The 18,762-nt window shown below is 37.9% G+C and overlaps 3 protein-coding genes and 1 non-coding gene across 5 annotated transcripts; 3 read left to right on the forward strand and 1 right to left on the reverse strand.

The window, feature by feature from the left end:
- Positions 1-6,329: 6,329 nt before the first annotated feature.
- On the forward strand, positions 6,330-12,930 carry LOC125467986 (probable serine/threonine-protein kinase At1g54610). 2 transcript variants are annotated; one of them, XR_007251620.1, is made up of 9 exons: positions 6,330-7,549; positions 7,806-8,090; positions 8,239-8,556; positions 9,106-9,333; positions 9,617-9,717; positions 9,797-9,905; positions 10,762-11,235; positions 11,371-11,706; positions 12,669-12,930. XR_007251620.1 is itself a non-coding variant. In XM_048566427.1 (8 exons), exons 1-8 carry the CDS (start codon positions 7,130-7,132, stop codon positions 11,566-11,568), a joined length of 2,133 nt encoding a protein of 710 aa, XP_048422384.1. In that variant the 5' UTR covers positions 6,330-7,129; the 3' UTR covers positions 11,569-11,909. The 2 variants fall into 2 exon arrangements, 1 of the variants encoding a protein (XP_048422384.1); XM_048566427.1 differs by lacking the exon at positions 12,669-12,930 and having other exon boundaries at positions 11,371-11,909.
- Positions 12,931-13,430: 500 nt separating this feature from the next.
- LOC125469305 (probable L-type lectin-domain containing receptor kinase VII.2) lies at positions 13,431-15,780 on the forward strand. Its single transcript, XM_048566507.1, has one exon. The coding sequence runs from the start codon at positions 13,559-13,561 to the stop codon at positions 15,671-15,673; it is 2,115 nt and encodes a 704-aa protein (XP_048422464.1). The 5' UTR covers positions 13,431-13,558; the 3' UTR covers positions 15,674-15,780.
- Positions 15,781-15,955: 175 nt separating this feature from the next.
- Positions 15,956-16,729, reverse strand: LOC125469257. Its single transcript, XM_048566353.1, has one exon. The coding sequence runs from the start codon at positions 16,727-16,729 to the stop codon at positions 15,956-15,958; it is 774 nt and encodes a 257-aa protein (XP_048422310.1).
- A 1,392-nt stretch (positions 16,730-18,121) lies between these two features.
- Positions 18,122-18,192, forward strand: TRNAG-GCC. The gene has a single exon. It is a non-coding gene; the product is annotated as a tRNA-Gly (tRNA).
- The last annotated feature ends 570 nt before the right edge of the window (positions 18,193-18,762 follow it).

The following is an 18,762-nucleotide window of genomic DNA, read 5'->3' on the forward strand; positions in this document are numbered from 1 at the left end:
AAAACCTAAAAAGGTCAAAATTGCCATTGCATGATAGGATAAATAAATCATTTAATATTTGATATCAGAGCCTAATCCTGGTAGCGTGTGTGCCGACGAGGACGTCGGGCCCCTAAGGGGGATGGATTGTGACATCCCACATCGTCCAGGGGAGTGATCCTTAAATGTATATTCCCATCCCTACCTAGCACGAGGCCTTTTGGGAGCTCACTGGCTTCGGGTTCCGTAGGAACTCCAAAGTTAAGCAAGAAGGGGGCTAGAGCAATCCCATGATGGGTGACCTACTGGGAAGTTGCTCGTGAGTTCCCAAAAACAAAACCGTGAGGGAATGGTAAGCCCAAAGCGAACAATATCGTGCTACGGTGGTAGAGCGGGCTCGGGAAGTGATCCACCCCGGGCCGGAATGTGACAATATTAAATTTTAATATGAGGTGCATTCAACATCTTGTGAGGTGCTAATATAAAAAGCCAAACTAAAACCCTTATTTTTTGCCTTTTTTGTTTTTTTTTTAAATTATTTAAAAATCATTTATTTTAAAAACTATTTTTTATATTTTTAGTTTTAAATTATAGACAAATTTATATCAAATACCAATTTTAATATAGTTTTAAGATAAATACCAGCTAAAGAAAATTATCAATTTCATCTCTTTTTATTTGGATTAAGCAATATTTTGGGGGCCAATCATTTATAAGTATAGAAACATTTACATTTTCCTCATTGCACACGACCAATATGTCATTCATCCTAATGCCAGGAATTGTCACCAGCCACCGTCATTGGCTCCAAAAAACTTTTCCGTTCTCTGGGAGATTTCAAGGCATCTTTAGGTTTAATAGTGGAGGCAGGGTAGGGTCATTGGTTGCCTCTGATTCCAAGAAGGCATTGTTTGACATGTCGAATTATATTGTTTAGTTGGATAGACTAATTTGTGCATCAATGCTATTTAAATTGTCAAACATTATATTGTTAAGTGTTAGGTGTTTGGTGTTGTGCCAAACTAAAACATTTATTATTTCATAATATATTTGGTGTAGTGTCAGAGTCATAGGACTTTGAATTGTAATGGTTTTTAATAATTTTTCAAAGTGAAAAAAAATTGCAAGTGCATAGATTATCGTCGTTGTTGTTGCTGCTGTTATTATTATTATTATATTTTTATCATTATTATTTTAATTTTGGAACAATAAAAAAATTGCATGCATTGAATTTGTTACCAGTATTCTGAGTTGGAATACGATTACTTGTTCAAAAACTTGAAATCAAACTATAGCCTCCATCTCAATGGCTCTTGACAAGCCACCAACAATTGCAGCATATTTTGTTGTGATGATAGACATGCATCGTCTAGGTTACATGGCTTGTGTCGTGATAAATTGAAATGGTGTGATGTATTGGAAAGATTGAATCCAATTTTCCTAAGGACCAGGCTTTTAGGTAAGCATAAATGATTAGTACTAAAGATGATCTTTATGTGAGAGACGACTTGGCGATCGAGAGAAGCACATTGTAATTTAAAAGAACAATGGAAAGTGAACGAATGTATATCATGCATGATAGTTCATATAACAAGACACTTGAGGCCAAAGTATAGTATTTGACATGTGAGGTATGTGTGTTCTGGAGTATGGTTAACAAGAATCAAGGCAGGGATGAGGGAACATTCATGCATCATCATATAACCGTTGTTTCTAATTTCTCATGATTGAAATCTATGATTATGTGTTACTTGGTATAGTTTGATCAGTTATTCATGACCCCTACTGAATTGTGGTTACACTCACCCCTTTATAGATCTTGTAGGTATTGAATCGAAAGCCTAGGGTTTTGGTACAACAGTTGAAAACTAAAAGTAATTATTAGAAGTTTCGTATGCAATAACTAGATTCTAGACAAAAGAATAAGGAACTTTTGTTGTATAGTTGTGTTTGTACCATACTTCACCCTAATTTCAAGATACTTCCTAGAACATGATGTCAGCTATACCACAACATGCCTCACTTCCAAGGCATGACTAAAATAATACCCAATATTTCAACAATACGTAACCTTTCCTTTTATTTTATGGTTGCATCTAACATTTGTGTTAGATTGCATGTGTATCCCAAGACGAGACCAAGTCATTCATAGTTCACCATTTATAAACTCCAATATTTAACATAATACTTTATAGTAGAAAAACATAGAGTTCTAGAATCACTCAATGAAACTCAATTAGCATGATTCAATAGATTCCAGACTACATAACAAAACCATGTGCCAACCAGGATTCATTTCGCCATTCACATATAACACACTGTTTTCCAACAACAATTTCACAATCACAACTAATAATCGATTCAACGAATCAAAGATACACATATTAACATTTAACTACATTAATCAACCATTAAGATCATATATTACTTTACTAACTTTAATAAAGCAAACCTTCGTAAGGTTTGTCATATTTCCCTAATAGAAATCCAACCATAAGTTACAAACACAAACGTAAACTTAAGCAACTTCTATGCACAAGAATCTAGGTTCCAAACTAACTCAACGAAACCAAATTGGGAAAAAGATTACAAACCATTCAACATAATCCAACACAGATAGGGTTTCTGGACCACTCAACGGAAACGAATAGGGAAAGGGGTTCCAGACCACTTAATGGAATCTAACGAAGATAGAGTTCTACACAACTAAATAGTACTGAATAGGAGATGGGATCCTGACCCACTCAACTGAATCCATCTCTAGAATGTGTATGGTCCCCATGTCGATTAACCAGGCAGAATCATAGGCAAACATCCAATAATTTTGTCCCTCAATGCGGATTAACCAAGTGGGACTACCTATGGATATAATGTGATTAAGTAGGCAATGACCCCCCTAATGTAGATTAACCAAGTGAAGTCAGCTTTAGAATGCATATGGTCACCAGTGCAGATTAACCAGGCAAGACCAGAAGCATGCCTCTAATATGTGGTTCCTCAATGCGGATTAGCTAGGCGGAACCACCTATGGAAATAATGTAAACAGGTAGGCAGTGACCCCCCCCCCCAATGTGGATTAACTAAACAGTCACCCCTATAACACATGTAGTCCCCCAATGCGGATTGACTAGTCAGTATCATAGGCATACACATAAAAGTATGGTCCCCCAATGCGGATTAACCATGCAGGACAATCCATGTACCATAATGCTATATGGTCAAATCATATATCGTACATCATACATCATACATCAATTCAACATGAATCACAATTGCAAACACACATACATATTATTCAATAAAAATTTAGTCAAATGGACAAACAAGTTCTACATAATATTTCTTATATGGTCCCCGATTTATTTGCCCATACCAGTAATCATCTATTTCTAATACACACATTTAGAAGTTTATTATAAATCTCGGTAAGGTACCGTTTCACACAAAGTGAGGTGCATAACTCTTGGGATGACATGCAAACAAAGGTTGGTCTACTAGGATATATCAGGTCTCTAGTAATGTTATTTTAGCATTTTAAGAAGGATTCAAGACATATTGACCAAAAGTCAAAAGTGTATCAAGCGGTCCTCATCTAGGTTAGAAGGAGCGCATCAGATTTCTAATCTGTAAACTCCTAAGGTCATCACAAAATATGCACAAAAACATACTAAAATTTTATAACGATCCAGCGATCGGATCTTTACCTACCACAATGGTCAAGTGGCAACACTTTACAAAACTAGGCTCAAACAACTGAATCATACTTAACGAATGTCAAAAAAACAAATTCACGGCATCGACATTAGCTTAGAAACACAAGGTCGGTTCTCTGGCCATGCAGTGCCCGGCGGCCAAGCTTTGTCGTATTTTCCAACCAGCACTGATTTGGCTCAAAATTTACCAAGAGATAGATCATGAGAAAAAGAGTAAAAGGTATACCTACACCAAAGCTTGAAGATGGCCGGAGGAAGGTGAAAATCGTCATGGAAGCTGCAGATCACCGAAAAAGGATGTGGCCTTGTTGCAACATCGTGGCTGCTCTACTCTATGATTGTGCCCCATGGTTCTCGTCATGGGGTTAAGAACTACCCATTTGTGGTGGTTGTTGGCATCAAAGTGCCCGGAAATGGTGAGTTTTCCTCGAGACCACTCGGCACCATCGTTGGAATTCGTTGGAAAAATAATTTGAAACTTTACCCAGAAACTTGGCCTGCTTCTCGCGGGTCAAGGTTTCTCGAAATGACAACGTTGCTCCAGCTTTGTTGGGCCTTCCATACATAGGAGGTCCTAATTACTATTTTTCTCTTGCCTTTGTTCACTTATTTCTCCTAAGTTATAACTCCGATTGGCAAATGGTTTTGGCCCACGTGTTTGTAGGATCGAGCTCTACCCAAAAATACAAAGAGTGACCTCGTAAGGTCTACGGATATTTAATGACTAATTATTAAAAAAAAAAAATCAAACTTTGTAACTAGCTAGAACCAATCCAATAATTAACCCAAAATAATAGTAACTTTTGAAATATATGAAGATTTGAATCATGAAATTGGGGAACAAGATTTCAACTAGGCTTCTGCTCCATAATTTTTATGTGTCAAGGAATGCTCTGATTTTTTTTTATTTTATTTATTTAATTTTTTCGCATCTTGATTATTGAAGTTTCTAATTCTATAATTGAGATGTGATTCACACCTCAGCTCGAGGTAAAAAAATTACTATTCGGATGGCGGCATGACACTTCAATTCCGTTATGATTGAGATTCATAAATACTCGGGAAACTTTTCTAATCAAGGTATGATTAGGTTTCCCTTTCTTGGTCGACAAGAAGGTCTTCCTTGGTGAAACGATCGTGCCTACCAGTTTGGGGTGTATCAGACTGACTAGCTTCGATACCCTAGTTCGGTGAACCTGACACAGTTCATGTGCGGTGCTTACTAGTCATTCTAGCCATGTTCCAAGAGCTTTTGTGTTGGATACCATTACATGAACACAAATTTGTAACAGGAGTTTATTTAAGAAAGTAACAAACTTACAAACTTAATTGAACGAAATGAAAATTAAATCATACACCTCGTAGACATAGAAATTATAAGTAAAACTAACTTGATGAACGTCGTAGAGGTTTGCGGGTTTCAATGTCTTTATAGACGAAATTCGTCCTCGTTCTTGTGCTTTGTAGTTCTCGTAGGCGTTGTCCACCAGGATACAACTATCAATATTCAAAGTCCTAGCACTCCAACTTTGAATCTTGTGAACTCGAATCTCAGAAAAATACTAGGAAGATATAAGAAGTTTGGCAAAGAAAAATTCAATGAGTAATAAAATTGGAGTTTGGGGAGTTTTACAGAGTTCATTTACAATGTTTATGATACGATGCAATTCTTCTAGAGTAGTTACAACTGATGGATTTCAAATTCATAGTTATGTTATTATCTCATATTTAATCCAGATTTATAAAAAAACTAGCCTTGTGCCACAAGTCTACGAGTGTGGCACTTGGGTCTTTTGACTTTTTTTTTTTTTTTGAATTTATATGTGTTTACAAGAGATTTTTTTTTTTGTTCAAACGATATTATTTACACTAAATAAAAATAAAAATAGATATTTGACTAACTACTCCTCGTGTAAGTTAGTTTTGATTTGATTTTTTATAGTTTTATCCTTTCTTAATTAAATTGTATTCATTAATTTTTTTTTTTTAAAAGAGTGGGCCATTTTTTGATATTATGAAAGCTTCACCATTTGCATTCTTACTTTAAATTAGCCGATGGACATTGGGTGGGTTGGTCAGGTTGGACTTCAACTGTAACGTTATTAAACCCATCTCCACCGAAGAAAACGGGCAAACCAATCCACTCAAACCATTCTAAGGTGGGTTGGGTTAGACGAATTCATCGTGTTGTGATTATTTACTTTCTTTCTTATTTCTAAAGTGATTATGAGTGATAAATAATCCAAAATACACATTTTAAACTTAAATCTTGTGAATTTGGTGTTGTAGAATCACTACTCGTTACTTAATATTTGAATTCATCATTTAACTAAACAAGAAGTAAACAAAGTTTGTTTAATAACTATTAAATTTTATGTATATGTGCATGTAATATACATATACATATACATATATAAGAATAATTGATATTCGGAGGTCGGTTTCAATCGGTCAATAACACATCAACCTAATCTAGTCCAATTATTGAGCGGGTGGTCAGGTTTCAACTTGAAAATAATTTTTTTAAGTTTACAACCCAGCCTACCCTAACAAATTTTGATTGGGTTGGTCGGGTTGATCGGTAAACCACTAAGTAACCCACTCCTACTATGTATATATAAATAAAACCAAAAATTAAAAAAATAAAATAAAATTCCAAAGGAGCCAAAAAACGTCCATTATTGACACCTTGTGTGTTTGTTTGTTCTGATGTTTTGTTCACTTTGAATCTTTGATTGAGTAAGAACTGTTGGATAAGAGGCCTGGACGAGAAGAGAGAGTGAGTTTTTTGTTGACCGAGCACAGTAGCCGGCCACTGCCGTCTCGCAATATGTTAATCATTTTGTAAGAAATATTTAATTATTTGAATGCGCGTTGAACGATTAACCCAACAATACACCCACAAAAGCCTGCTTCTTCTGTTTCTGTACTTTCTTGGTAATTAACCCTCTTTCTTCTCAATCGTTGCACAACATATTCTGTATTTATTCATCTCTTGTTTTTTTTTCAAAATTTCCGTACTTGTTACAGTACTAGTCTATTTGTTATCCATAGCACCGAGCCCAAAGCTTTAGTTTTTCTGGGTTTTTCTCACTTTCTTATTTTTCATCAAAGAATTGGAGATTCTTCTGCAAATTCGTATTTTGAATTGAATTTGGGGATTTGGGTATTGGGTAAATTTGAACGTGTCAAAAGTAGCAATTTTTTGGGGTTTTCTGAGTGTTGTATATTGGGTGAATGTTGAATGTTCGTGAGGTGAAGTAGGTAAAGGGTGAATTATGAGTTCTTTGGAAGGTGAATTATGGATAGTTGATTCTTTGGTTTAGATTGTTTGTGATGGAGTTAGGTAAAGGACGAGGTTTTGTGAAGGTTTGGATTGGTTTTGGGTGGTGAAGTTTGCTTGTGAAGGAGGGTTTTGTGTTTGTTTCTAGTTCAACATGGGTTTAATATGTACCAAGGCTTCGGCCGTCGAAGATAGCCGGGAAAGCCCACCAAAAAGGGCAGCTTCGAAATCAAGTAGGCACCACTCTGAGCTGAAGGTTTCGCGGTTCAATTCTTCGAAAAGAGAGGAGCCAGTTTGGACTAAAGATAGATTGGGTGGTGGTGGTGATGTCAAAATTATGTTGGTGGATAAGAAAGTCAATGGTTCAATCCGATCATATGATCAGACTAAGAGTAAGAAGATGGACAAGGCTGAGGTTGCTCTTCTTGATCATCCGGGTTCGAGAAGAATTCCCAACGCCACAGTGGCCGAGCAATTAGCGGCAGGATGGCCAGGTTGGCTCGCTGCAGCTGCCCCTGAAGCTATCAATGGATGGATACCACAACGCGCTGACACGTTCGAGAAGTTAAATAAAGTACGTTCAATTCTTTACCTGATACAGTACATGATGTATCTCTTATGTTATTGTATTAGTATAACTAATGCTATTGTTCACGGATAGGGAATAAACTCACAATGATTCGAGAAAAGAAAATTGGGCGGTTTTCTACATGATATGACAATTTTTTTCAAGCTACCATGGTTGTGCAGTTAATTACTCTTGTTCATGTTAATAGTGCAGTTCCTGATTCTTTTCTCTTTTTGCATGTTTTGGCATCTCCCTCTTTCAGATTGGCCAAGGAACTTATAGTAGTGTTTACAAGGCTCGCGATGTCATGAAGGATAAATTTGTTGCTCTCAAAAAAGTCAGATTTGATAATCTCGATTCTGAGAGTGTCAAGTTTATGGCAAGAGAAATTCTTTTCTTGCGCAGGCTTGATCACCCTAATATAATAAAGTTGCAAGGATTGATCACAGCACGGTCATCTAGCAGTTTGTACCTTATTTTTGAGTATATGGAACATGATCTTACAGGGCTTGCATCACGCCCAGGCATTAAGTTCTCCGAACCTCAGGTAGTTATATCGCTTTTACACTTCTCTTACATTTGTTAATGTACCTCTCTACCGTACATCTATGCAAATAAAATAGCCCATTTTTACAGAATGGAAACAATGCCCCTGTAAGATTCCTAATTCTAGTGTTACTTTTATTTCATTTTAGGTCAAATGTTACATGCAGCAACTTTTAAGTGGTCTTGATCACTGTCATAGCCATGGTGTTTTGCATCGTGACATAAAGGGGTCAAATCTTCTTGTTGACAACAATGGCATCTTGAAAATAGCTGACTTTGGCTTGGCAAGCAATTATGATCCTCGTCACAGTGTTCCATTGACAAGCCGTGTTGTGACTCTTTGGTATCGGCCTCCAGAGCTTTTACTTGGAGCCACTAAATATGGTGTTGCTGTGGATTTATGGAGCACAGGTTGCATACTAGGAGAATTGTATTCTGGAAAGCCCATCCTGCCAGGAAAAACAGAGGTAAGACATTGAGGAGTTTTACCCCTTAGAATCCATGCATTGTTGATGCCCTTACGGTCCAGGTTGGATCATTATTGGCTTTGACATGTCTTTGTGAAATTATTACGGATTACATTATCCTAAAATAATAAAGAACTGAGAAAGAGGATCTCTCTGAGTTCTTGATTTTTATTTTAAAATTGCAGATGATATTTGAGTATTTGACTAATTATGCCCAATTCTTTTATTGTAAAAGCTTAATTCATGACATAATTATGTTTATTTGCTTATAATATTTTGAGTTTCTAAATCTTAAACACATAATGTGAGAGAATAGCTAGAGTGCGGTCTTGATGTATCTCGAGGATTTGTATGAACCATGGATTTGAGTAGCAATATTATGTCCTTGGCACGTGTTTGACATATTCTGTGGACTTAGAGTAAGGCATTGGCGACACTGCTTGTTCTTCACAGCTACATTTCTCCTCGCTATTTGTTTGACTTAACGTGAAATTTCTTTGTATATATTCAGATGGTGCCTATTAATTTATGTGTATTTTTTTATTATAGGTTGAACAATTGCATAAAATTTTCAAGCTCTGTGGCTCACCATCTGAGGATTATTGGCTTAAATTGCACTTACGAAATTCAACAATGATCAAGCCTCCTCAACCTTATAGAAGATGCGTGGCAGAGACTTTTAAGGACCTTCCTGCTGCAGCTCTGCAGCTTATGGACATTTTACTTTCTGTTGATCCTGCTGATCGAGGAACTGCTGCAATTGCCCTCAAGAATGAGGTGTGCGCAACTTATTTTCTGGAAACTGCAAAAAGGAAATACATAAAATGGAACCAGTGCCGTTTTATATATATATATATATATTCATATTCTATGTATTCCTGAAAGTTTTTGTACCTTATTAGGCTGGGAGAAGGATGTGTGGAACAGAATTAAATTATCTTTCAGAAACTGTCCTTACGATTGTTCCTTTTCCTTTAAAACCTTGAATCTGTTTCATTTAATCATATAAGAGGCCTATGAATTCCTTTCTCTGTTGTAATAATGAATGTTCTTTCAACAGTTCTTCACCACAAAGCCTTTTCCTTGTGATCCTTCAAGTTTGCCCAAGTACCCCCCCAGCAAAGAGATTGATGCCAAATTGCGAGAAGAAGAAGCTAGAAAGTACGTCTTATTGGTAACACATTAATACTTTTCGGACAAAGATGATACAAGGTTAATCTTTATGATTTTTTTTTTTTAGGCAAGGAGCCAGTGGAGGAAGGGGTCAGAAGGAAGACCTTGGCAGGAGAGCACAACCTCCGGCAGTTGCAGGAACAAATGCTAACTCCGAGTCCATTGCGTCAGTGCAGGTAACTAAAAATAAGTTTTATATCTTCGTGTTTAAAGTTGGATTTTGTTTGACATTGAAATGAGCTGCCAGAGACTAAAGTTATTTATAAGTTCGGGTGAAAATTGTAATTGTAATTCTGTATATAAAAGGATATTTGAAAATGACCATATTTTGGAAATTTATGGATTTATTTGAAACTTCTATACTCTGCTGTTATGTCATACTATAATCTACTGGTTCAAGCCTCTTGGATGAAAATCTATCGTAATTTCAACACTGCTGGTTGGCTCGTCTTTTGTTTTGAGTATCTTTTACTTTCCCCATGACTCAGATAAGTTAGGCCCCGTTTCATGATGTTTATAACTTCATATGTTTGGTTTATAGTTTTTCTTTTATGTATATATGCTAAGAGGAGAGAGGGAGGTGAGATTAAATCCACAAAGCTAAATCTTTAAAAGAATATTTAGAATTGTTTTTGTTTTTAATTTAATTTTATGTACATCATCACATTGGTGGCTATAAGGTATTAACTTTCTAGATTCACTTTAGAATCAAGTAGTTCATATCTGTTTGGAGGAGGAGGAATTTATGAAATGTGTTTCGATATTGTGTGTTAATATTAGGGGAAGGTTCTTACAAAATATTTTGGATTTACGTTTTTGTCGAACTTGTGAAGAAATGCTTGCGAATATGTTTTGCAATTTTGCTTTTGATAACTAAACATATTCACGTGCATGTCAAACTTGTTCATATTTAGGTCTTTATTTTGATAACTGAATTCTCTGCTCTCTGTTCACATACATTGTGATTCTTATAAAAATGCTTCTTCTGCCTCTGTTTATTTCTTTATGATGACATTTGCCCTCCAATTACAGAGAAGACAAGGCCATTCCAACCCAAGGGTCCGAAGTGAAATGTTCAACCCGCATAGGGAAAAAACTCTTTCTGGGTTTCTGGTTGATCCAACCAAACATTTGCCAAGCGATAAAGATGCTAGAAAAGATTTCACGGAGCACCAGAATAAGAGGACTTCAATTTCAGGACCACTAATCCATGGACCTGGATGGGCTAAGTCTGGAAAGGAACTTAATGATTCCTTTTTGAGTTCAAATAGAGCCAACTTGTCGAAATTATCTGGTTTAGTAATGGCTAGGACTGTGTTGTCCGACGACCAACAAGAAAAACCTGGCCCCTCAGGACAAGAAACAATGAAGCCAGTAGGCGGATTTCCAGGGTCACTTGATCAGGAGGAATCCGCAAAGAAGCGGGAGCGGATGTATTACACACAGAGAGTTGCCAGTTCTCGTCAGATGGAAGATGAGAATGGCTCTATTAAAGAACCAAATATGGTTAGTTTCGTTTTTCGCAGTAAAATTGTCAGTTTATGTCACAACTATTGCATACTCTGGATCCTGCCAGTCATTCACTGATATACTTATCCTAGTTAGCTGAACCTAAATTCTTCTTCAAAATTCTTTTTGCAGCATGGTCATGGCCCCAAGGGGAACAAAATTTACGTGTCTGGTCCATTACTTATTTCTTCAAACAATATGGATCAGATGCTTAAAGACCATGACCGCCGGATCCAAGAACACGCCCGGCGTGCTCGACTGGAGAAGAGCAGACATGGGACGCAAGTGACAGAAAATTCAACCTTATCCTCTAGACATCGAGCTGGATAAGCTATGAAATTAAACATTTGTATTCCTGGTTGTCTTGGAGCGGGATCCCTGGAACCCGTTGACGTCGTCATAACACACACACTGATACAGATACACAATACAAAGAGAGAGAGATCAAGCTACGCCCTTCGCTGTACAGTGAGTACTTTCTTCGGTCCCATACTATTTTACTCGTTAGTAAATGAGCCATCAGATGGCTAATTTTGAAGAAGTGGATTTTTCATTAGAACATACTTTATGTCCAAGTCCCTCTCGTAGCCATTTGAGGATGAATGCACCAAATTTATTTGTCGTACATACAGTTGAAAAATAATTCTTGCTAACGTAAGTTAGTGTCTCCATTTTCTTCGCTTCGTTGCAACTTATGTGAGTGTTTGCTGTTCTTCATAATGGGGTGAACACGGGTTGAATACTCTTAACACTTCCGAAAGGTGAGGTGCACTTCTGCCACTCGTATGACAACATATATGAATGAACAGTTTATATTTATAACATGTTTTAAACAAGGAAAATAAGAAATCTGAAGTATTTGATAGTGTGGTATGTTCTTCCAGTGATTATTTCATGTTAATGTTCTTATTTTGTTTTGTCTCACTTTATCCACTATACTTATCCTCCATGTCCTACGTTATCTTATCGCCATGTCGCACGTTACCCTCATTCTCTCAATTGAGTTGAGAGAAACCGTAGTTTCGCTGACATGACAGGGATTCTTTAGTTTTTTAGCTGTGAATACAAGGATATATTATAAAAACTGAGTTTTAACAACGATTTTTTAGAAATTAAAGTCTTTTATTAGTGTTGCGAACGAGAGACTTTGAGTAATTTTCGCGAGCGTTTTGTTTTAATTTTTTTACCTTGCTATGGTGATAATCGTTGTTTCAGATATCCTAAATGTGAAAACGGGTTGAAAAATCCAAAGTGAAGAAAAACATAAATAATGAGTGCATGGATCACATTGAGACAAAACAAAGCGTAGAAATTAAAATTAGATTTCACGTAGAATAAATAGCCTAAAATAAGCCTAAAAATTGTACCATTTCGAGCTACAAGGAGAAAAATGTAGATTTGAAATCCTAACGGGATATTTTCTTTGCCAGCCGTCAGATTTGGCATGACAGTCGACAAGGACATGTTCAAATACATTCCACCCGAAGCTGTGGGCATTTGGCATGACAGTCAACAAGGACATGTTCAAATACATTCCACCCGAAGCTGTGGGCAGCCTCTATCTACGACCACAACCGTGTTAAACATATTTGACCTGTCTTTGTTTAGAGGTCAAGGATTGTTTACTCTTCCACTTAGTGCCCTTCTGATTTGTTTGTTCACGACTAAGTCATATTAATATTTTATATTGTTTTTTTTTATAAAGATAATAAGACAAAAATAATAGTAATATAAAATGTTAACGTGACTTAACCGTGACCACACAAACAGGAGGGCACGGGAGGGCAGACAATTCTTGTCCTTGTTTAGAAGTCCCATTTTGACTCAAACCTAATTCAACTTTTTAATTCATTTCCTCTTTAATTTAATTTCTCTAATCATTAACATAGCCGAACAAATTAAAATTGTAATAAATTTTTAGCGTTGACATCGTTGAACAAAAGTAGTGCGTTAATATCTTTCGAGCTATTTTATTCTCTTAGATCTTATCTAGCAGCGGAGGAGAATAAATATTCATTCAACTTTTGTTGTTTTACTTTCTTTTGCACCATTGGATTAAGATCGAATAGGAGATGATTCCAATTTCTTTAGACCTTAGGATCTAGGATAAGGGGGAAACACTCGTTCAATTTTCTCATATGATTAAGAAATGTGAAGTCAAATAACCTACACAAGACTTAAAACGGCGGCCATAACCACGACGACTTTCAAACAGACGAAAAAACATGTTTTTTTTTTTGGTTCGTCTAAAGTCCACTAGAATTATTGAATCCGATATAATTGTTCTTCTTCTCCAAAAATCAATCATTGCCCTTCTCTAATGTCTCCTGCTCCGACGATCCTCTCTGTCTTCCTGATTACCACTTGGACCATTTTTCTGATCACAACATTCCCAACTTTCGGCGGCGCCACCACTGAGTTCGTCTTCAACACCAACTTCAACTCTAGCAGCAACCTCAGCCTCTACGGCAGCGCCACCATCCAATCCTCCATCCTCAGCCTCACCAATGACTCCACCACCTTCTCACTGGGACGCGCTTTCTACTCTCACAAAATCCCCACCAAATACGCCAACTCTTCAGAGGCACTTCCTTTCTCCACCTCTTTTATTTTCTCCCTTGCTCCCGTCAAAAACCTCCTTCCCGGCCACGGTTTTGCCTTCCTCTTCTCACCCTTCTCTGGCTTAAGCGGTGCAAGCTCCGCGCAGCACTTGGGTTTTTTCAACTTCTCCAACAACGGCGACCCCAACAACAACATCTTCGGTGTCGAGTTTGATGTCTTCGAAAACCAAGAGTTCCAGGATCCTGATGACAACCATGTTGGTTTGGACATCAACTCCCTTACGTCTAATGCTTCGAGCACCGCAGGGTATTGGAGTGGCGGACTTGATCAAGATTTCAACGAGTTGAAGCTCAACAATGGAATTAACTATCAAGTGTGGATTGATTTTATGGGCTCGAGAATTAACGTGACCATGGCTCGTGCCGGCGTGGCAAAGCCGCGGAGGCCGCTGATAAGTGAGGTGGTGGATCTGTCCCGGGTGCTTTTGGATGAAATGTATGTGGGGTTTTGCGCGGCAACTGGAGCATTGGTCGAGAGCCATAGCATATTGGCTTGGAGCTTTAGCAATTCTAATTTCTCCATCGGCAACGATTTGGTCACTCAGAATTTGCCTTCCTTCGTGGTGTCAGAGAACAAGTCTGTTTTCGGAGTAAAAGGGTTTGTTGTGGGAGTTAGTGTTGGCGGGTTTTTGGTTGCTTGGTGTGTGGTTTTGGTGTGTTTGATTTTGGTGAGGAGGAAGAGGAGAAAGCGAATGAAAGGAGAGGAGGATGTACAGAAAGTTGAAGATTGGGAATTGGAGTACTGGCCTCACCGGATTGATTACAAAGAGATACATACCGCGACAGAGGGATTTTCGGAGAAGAAAGTGATTGGGATTGGAGGGCATGGGAAGGTTTATAAAGGGGTACTAGGAGGAGCAGAAGTAGCAGTGAAAAGAATTCCACTTGAAAGTGAACGTGGCTTGAAAGAGTTCGTGGCAGAGGTTTCGAGCTTGGGAAGACTGAAGCATAGGAATTTGGTAGGACTGAGAGGTTGGTGCAAGAGAGAAAAGGGCAGTCTAATCTTGGTTTATGATTACATGGAAAATGGTAGCTTGGATAAGAGGATATTTGAGTGCAATGAGAGAAACTTGTTGAGTTGGGAAGAGAGAATTAAGGTGTTGAAAGATGTTGCTAGTGGGATTTTGTATTTGCACGAGGGTTGGGAAGCTAAGGTTTTGCATAGAGATATCAAATCAAGCAATGTGCTACTTGATAAGGATATGAATGCTAGGTTAGGAGATTTCGGATTGGCCCGAATGCACCTACACGGGGAAATGACGGGCACAACACAAGTGGTTGGGACGGCAGGGTACATGGCGCCCGAAGTGGTTCGAACTGGAAGAGCCTCAACTGAGGTTGATGTGTTTGGTTTTGGGATATTGGTACTAGAGGTGGTGTGTGGGCGGAGACCGATAGAGGATGGGAAGCTGGGGTTGGTTGATTGGTGTTGGAGGCTAATGGAGAAGGGAAGGTTGAACGTAGCGCTTGATGATCGGCTCAAGGCAAAGGGTGGATACAGTGTGGAGGACGTCGAGAGGTTGCTTCATTTGGGATTGTTGTGTGCATATCCTGAAGCTCATGGGAGGCCAACAATGAGGCAAGTTATGAAGGTGCTTGAAGGAGCAAGTGATGATGATGGCATTGATGGCGATCCGTCTCAAGGAGAAGGAATGCATGTAAATTTGCTGCACAAGATTAGAACAACTTCGATGTGGTCGACTTATCGGTGGAACATGGGAGGGCAGGGACACCCTACATTTGAAGACATGAAAATTTCTTTATCTTCTACATCATCTTTGTCTGGATCAGATATCATTAGAGTTGGTAGATGATTAATTTGAGCTCTCTTTGATATGTTTTTTCTCCTTTTTTTTGTGCTCCAACACACATTAGGACTTGTTTGTATTCTTTCTTTAATTAATACAAAATCACTTATTCATTTTCCCCCTAATTTATGTATAAGACAAGCTAACAGATTTGAGTTCAACTTCTAGTAAATTACCATATAACGAACCCCTCTTGTTATGTTTTCCGTGTGACTGTTTTAAAGTGAATCAATTTTCAGTGAAAACAAGCAATACCAAACGCGGCCTAAAACTATATGTTTTTGCATTTCAGCATTCGCTGTGACAAATGGTCCCTTTAAACACATATAGGAAATCTCCATCACCAACACCATGCCACCTGAGGCTGCAATTGTCACGCATGATCCTCTGCTTGTGTATAAACAAGTAATCATCCATTGGCAGAATTTTCCTGCTCAAAAGCAATTGCCTCAACTCATTAACCGTGCTCAAATCCTTCACTTCCAACGGAATCGTTGCCGCGTTGAGTAAACTTGACGATGTTTGTAGCACTACACTCAACCTTCTTGCCGTCGGCTCATCTCTCGGACGACTCATAGCCTTGAGGAACACAACAATCTCCGAAAATGAATGTATCCCGTACTCACTTAGATTGCGAAAATCTTCGTCTAACTCAATTCCACAGAAGAAGAGCGACATCCTCTTGATCGGGGTACCGTCCATGATATGTATTTTTTCTTTAAGGCTACAGACTGTTTCGGATGCATCAACCTCCATGGGAAGCTGCCTTGCGGAAAACTTGATGGTAATTTGAATTTTACCACTAGAATTATGGTATAAATTCAAAGGAGTTCCGAATCCAGTCCATTTGATGGTGAGGTCAATGGTAGTACCTTCAGTGACAATTGGGTAATCTTCCATGTCTAATCCATCTATTAACTCCCAGCCACACACTGCAAGGGTTTGGGAAGCCAAAGGGACACCCAACACTTGTTCTATCTTCCTTTTGATTTCAACAACTGGTTCCTTGACATTCACTTCCATGATAAATTTGTGTCCCCATGAAGTAATGATCACCCTCATCCTGCCCTTTGTCTATATGACTAAGAACACTAAATATTTAGGGTTTAGGGTTTAAGGTTTAGGTTTTAGGATTTAGCGTTCCGGAAACTTAAATCACCGTTCAATGGCTGGGAAATGAGAGATTTTTAAGTTTAGATTTGAGGAAGGAGAATCAAATTTAGATGTTAGAGTCATGTCAAAAGGATGAGTATTGATCATACTCTAATCACATATGCATGAGGGCTAAGTTCATTTCGAATTCATTCTCAATTTCGGTCAAATGCTCTCTCTTCCTATCTCTAATTTTTGTTGCTTAAGGAAAAATGTGTAGTTAAATGTGCTTTCCTTTACAGACTAGCTAGTTCGATTCTTATTTGGTATAGTTTCAATTAGATTAGATACCACTTGAATAAACACAAAGAAAAGAAACATAGAAAGAAAAAAGAAAAAAGAAGTATACTAACCAAATCACCTATGCTACCATTAGATATTGAGTTAGGCACATGTATCCAACATGCCCCTAAGGCCTCGTTTGGCAGCTCGGACTGTACTGACTATTTCTGTCGGATAGGATAAATAGCCACCGGATAGTACTGACTAAATTAGTCGGATGTTTGGTGCAGTATCGGACTAGTGACCGTATTATTTATACTGTGTTTGATATTATACTAGATAGAAGGCATCAAACTTTAAAAAAAAAAAATTTTAAAAAATGAAATCATTTTTTTGTTCCCAGGTCTCTCCGCACCCCCCAAACACCCTCCCTCTCTCTCCCTTCTTCTTCCCCGACGATAGAAGAATCCCAAATAATTGTTCCCCAGCTCTCTCCGCCACACCCCCCAAACTCCCTCCCTTTCTCTCCCATATTCTTCTTCCCCGACTAAATAATCCGGACGTTTTGGTTGGTTTTATTAAGCGGGTGTATACCGTATTATCCTATCCGACCGGTTAAATTAATCCGGTGCTTATTTAGTACGAGTGAACGCCAAACACCCAGGTCCATATAACTAATCCTATCCGATCTACCAAACAGGGCCTAAGTGTATTACCATAACCCTTAGCGAGTTTTAAATACAAACTGGTCCTTGCACATATGTTTAGAACGACATTGGTAAAAAAATTCAATGTGATTTTATTTGAAGGAGTAATGTATTTGTGGTTAGAAAATATTTTCAACACTAGCATTAAGTCAATCGACATTTTGTGATTTTAAGATGAATGGCGAGAAATTTGAACAAGTGGTATTGACCTTAATTGGTGAGATAAATTGTTTTCATTCACCTTAATTTTTGTTATTGAATTTATCACCTTAATTGAAGAAGAGAAAATGAAATAATCATCGAGCTATTATTCACCTAAAGCTAAATAGAAATATTTGGTCTTATTGGAAACCTTAGAGATGGCTTTCAACAAGCACCAGTGGTCTAGTGGTAGAATAGTACCCTGCCACGGTACAGACCCGGGTTCGATTCCCGGCTGGTGCATTGTTTTATTTTTGTTTTCTTTTGGTTATCCCGTTTAAATTAGAAACCAAACGCGGGCATCCCTGAATTCCGATTTCCGACATTATGGTGTCGGTTATAGAACATTCTGAAAGTTGCGGGTTGCCATTGTTGATGATATGTTTTGTTGTAAATCATCGTCTTGTTTCATTTGCTACCTTGAATTTTCTGGTGTTGTATAGAGTGATTGCGGTTGCTGCTCAAAATGTATGCTCGTTTCATTTGGGTTGTTTGAGTTTTACAAGTACATTGAATGCGTCGTGGGAGAACGGAACATGGTTTTAGGACTGTTTCTTCTCACACTGTTAATGTAGGACTTTCAGTTGGAACGTATGCTAGTTTCATGTCTTTTGTAATAATACATCATGGGTCTTGTTTGGTCTCTAGAATTGGATTGGATTGGATAACTTAGTATATTCGAGGTGTATTGAAGGTACAGGTAGATGATTCTTTTGAGGGGATTTGAAGTGGATTAAACATTATGGAAACCTATCCCCTTTAATCCTACCATTTTGTGAGGGATTGGAATGGATAAGTTTCCTCCCTAATGCG

The sequence above is a fragment of a genome, unplaced genomic scaffold (genome assembly GCF_019419815.1).
Source record: "Pyrus x bretschneideri cultivar Hongxiangsu unplaced genomic scaffold, Pyrus_bretschneideri_v1 Contig41, whole genome shotgun sequence".
Taxonomy (NCBI): Eukaryota; Viridiplantae; Streptophyta; class Magnoliopsida; order Rosales; family Rosaceae; genus Pyrus; species Pyrus x bretschneideri.

Coding starts and splice junctions, on each gene's coding strand:
- LOC125467986 (XM_048566427.1), top strand. CDS start 7,130: ATGGGTTTAATATGTACCAAGGCTTCGGCCGTCGAAGATAGCCGGGAA. Junction 7,550..7,805: donor CGTTCGAGAAGTTAAATAAA/GTACGTTCAATT, acceptor TCCCTCTTTCAG/ATTGGCCAAGGAACTTATAG. Junction 11,236..11,370: donor CTATTAAAGAACCAAATATG/GTTAGTTTCGTT, acceptor TTCTTTTTGCAG/CATGGTCATGGCCCCAAGGG.
- LOC125469305 (XM_048566507.1), top strand. CDS start 13,559: ATGTCTCCTGCTCCGACGATCCTCTCTGTCTTCCTGATTACCACTTGG.
- LOC125469257 (XM_048566353.1), bottom strand. CDS start 16,729: ATGAGGGTGATCATTACTTCATGGGGACACAAATTTATCATGGAAGTG.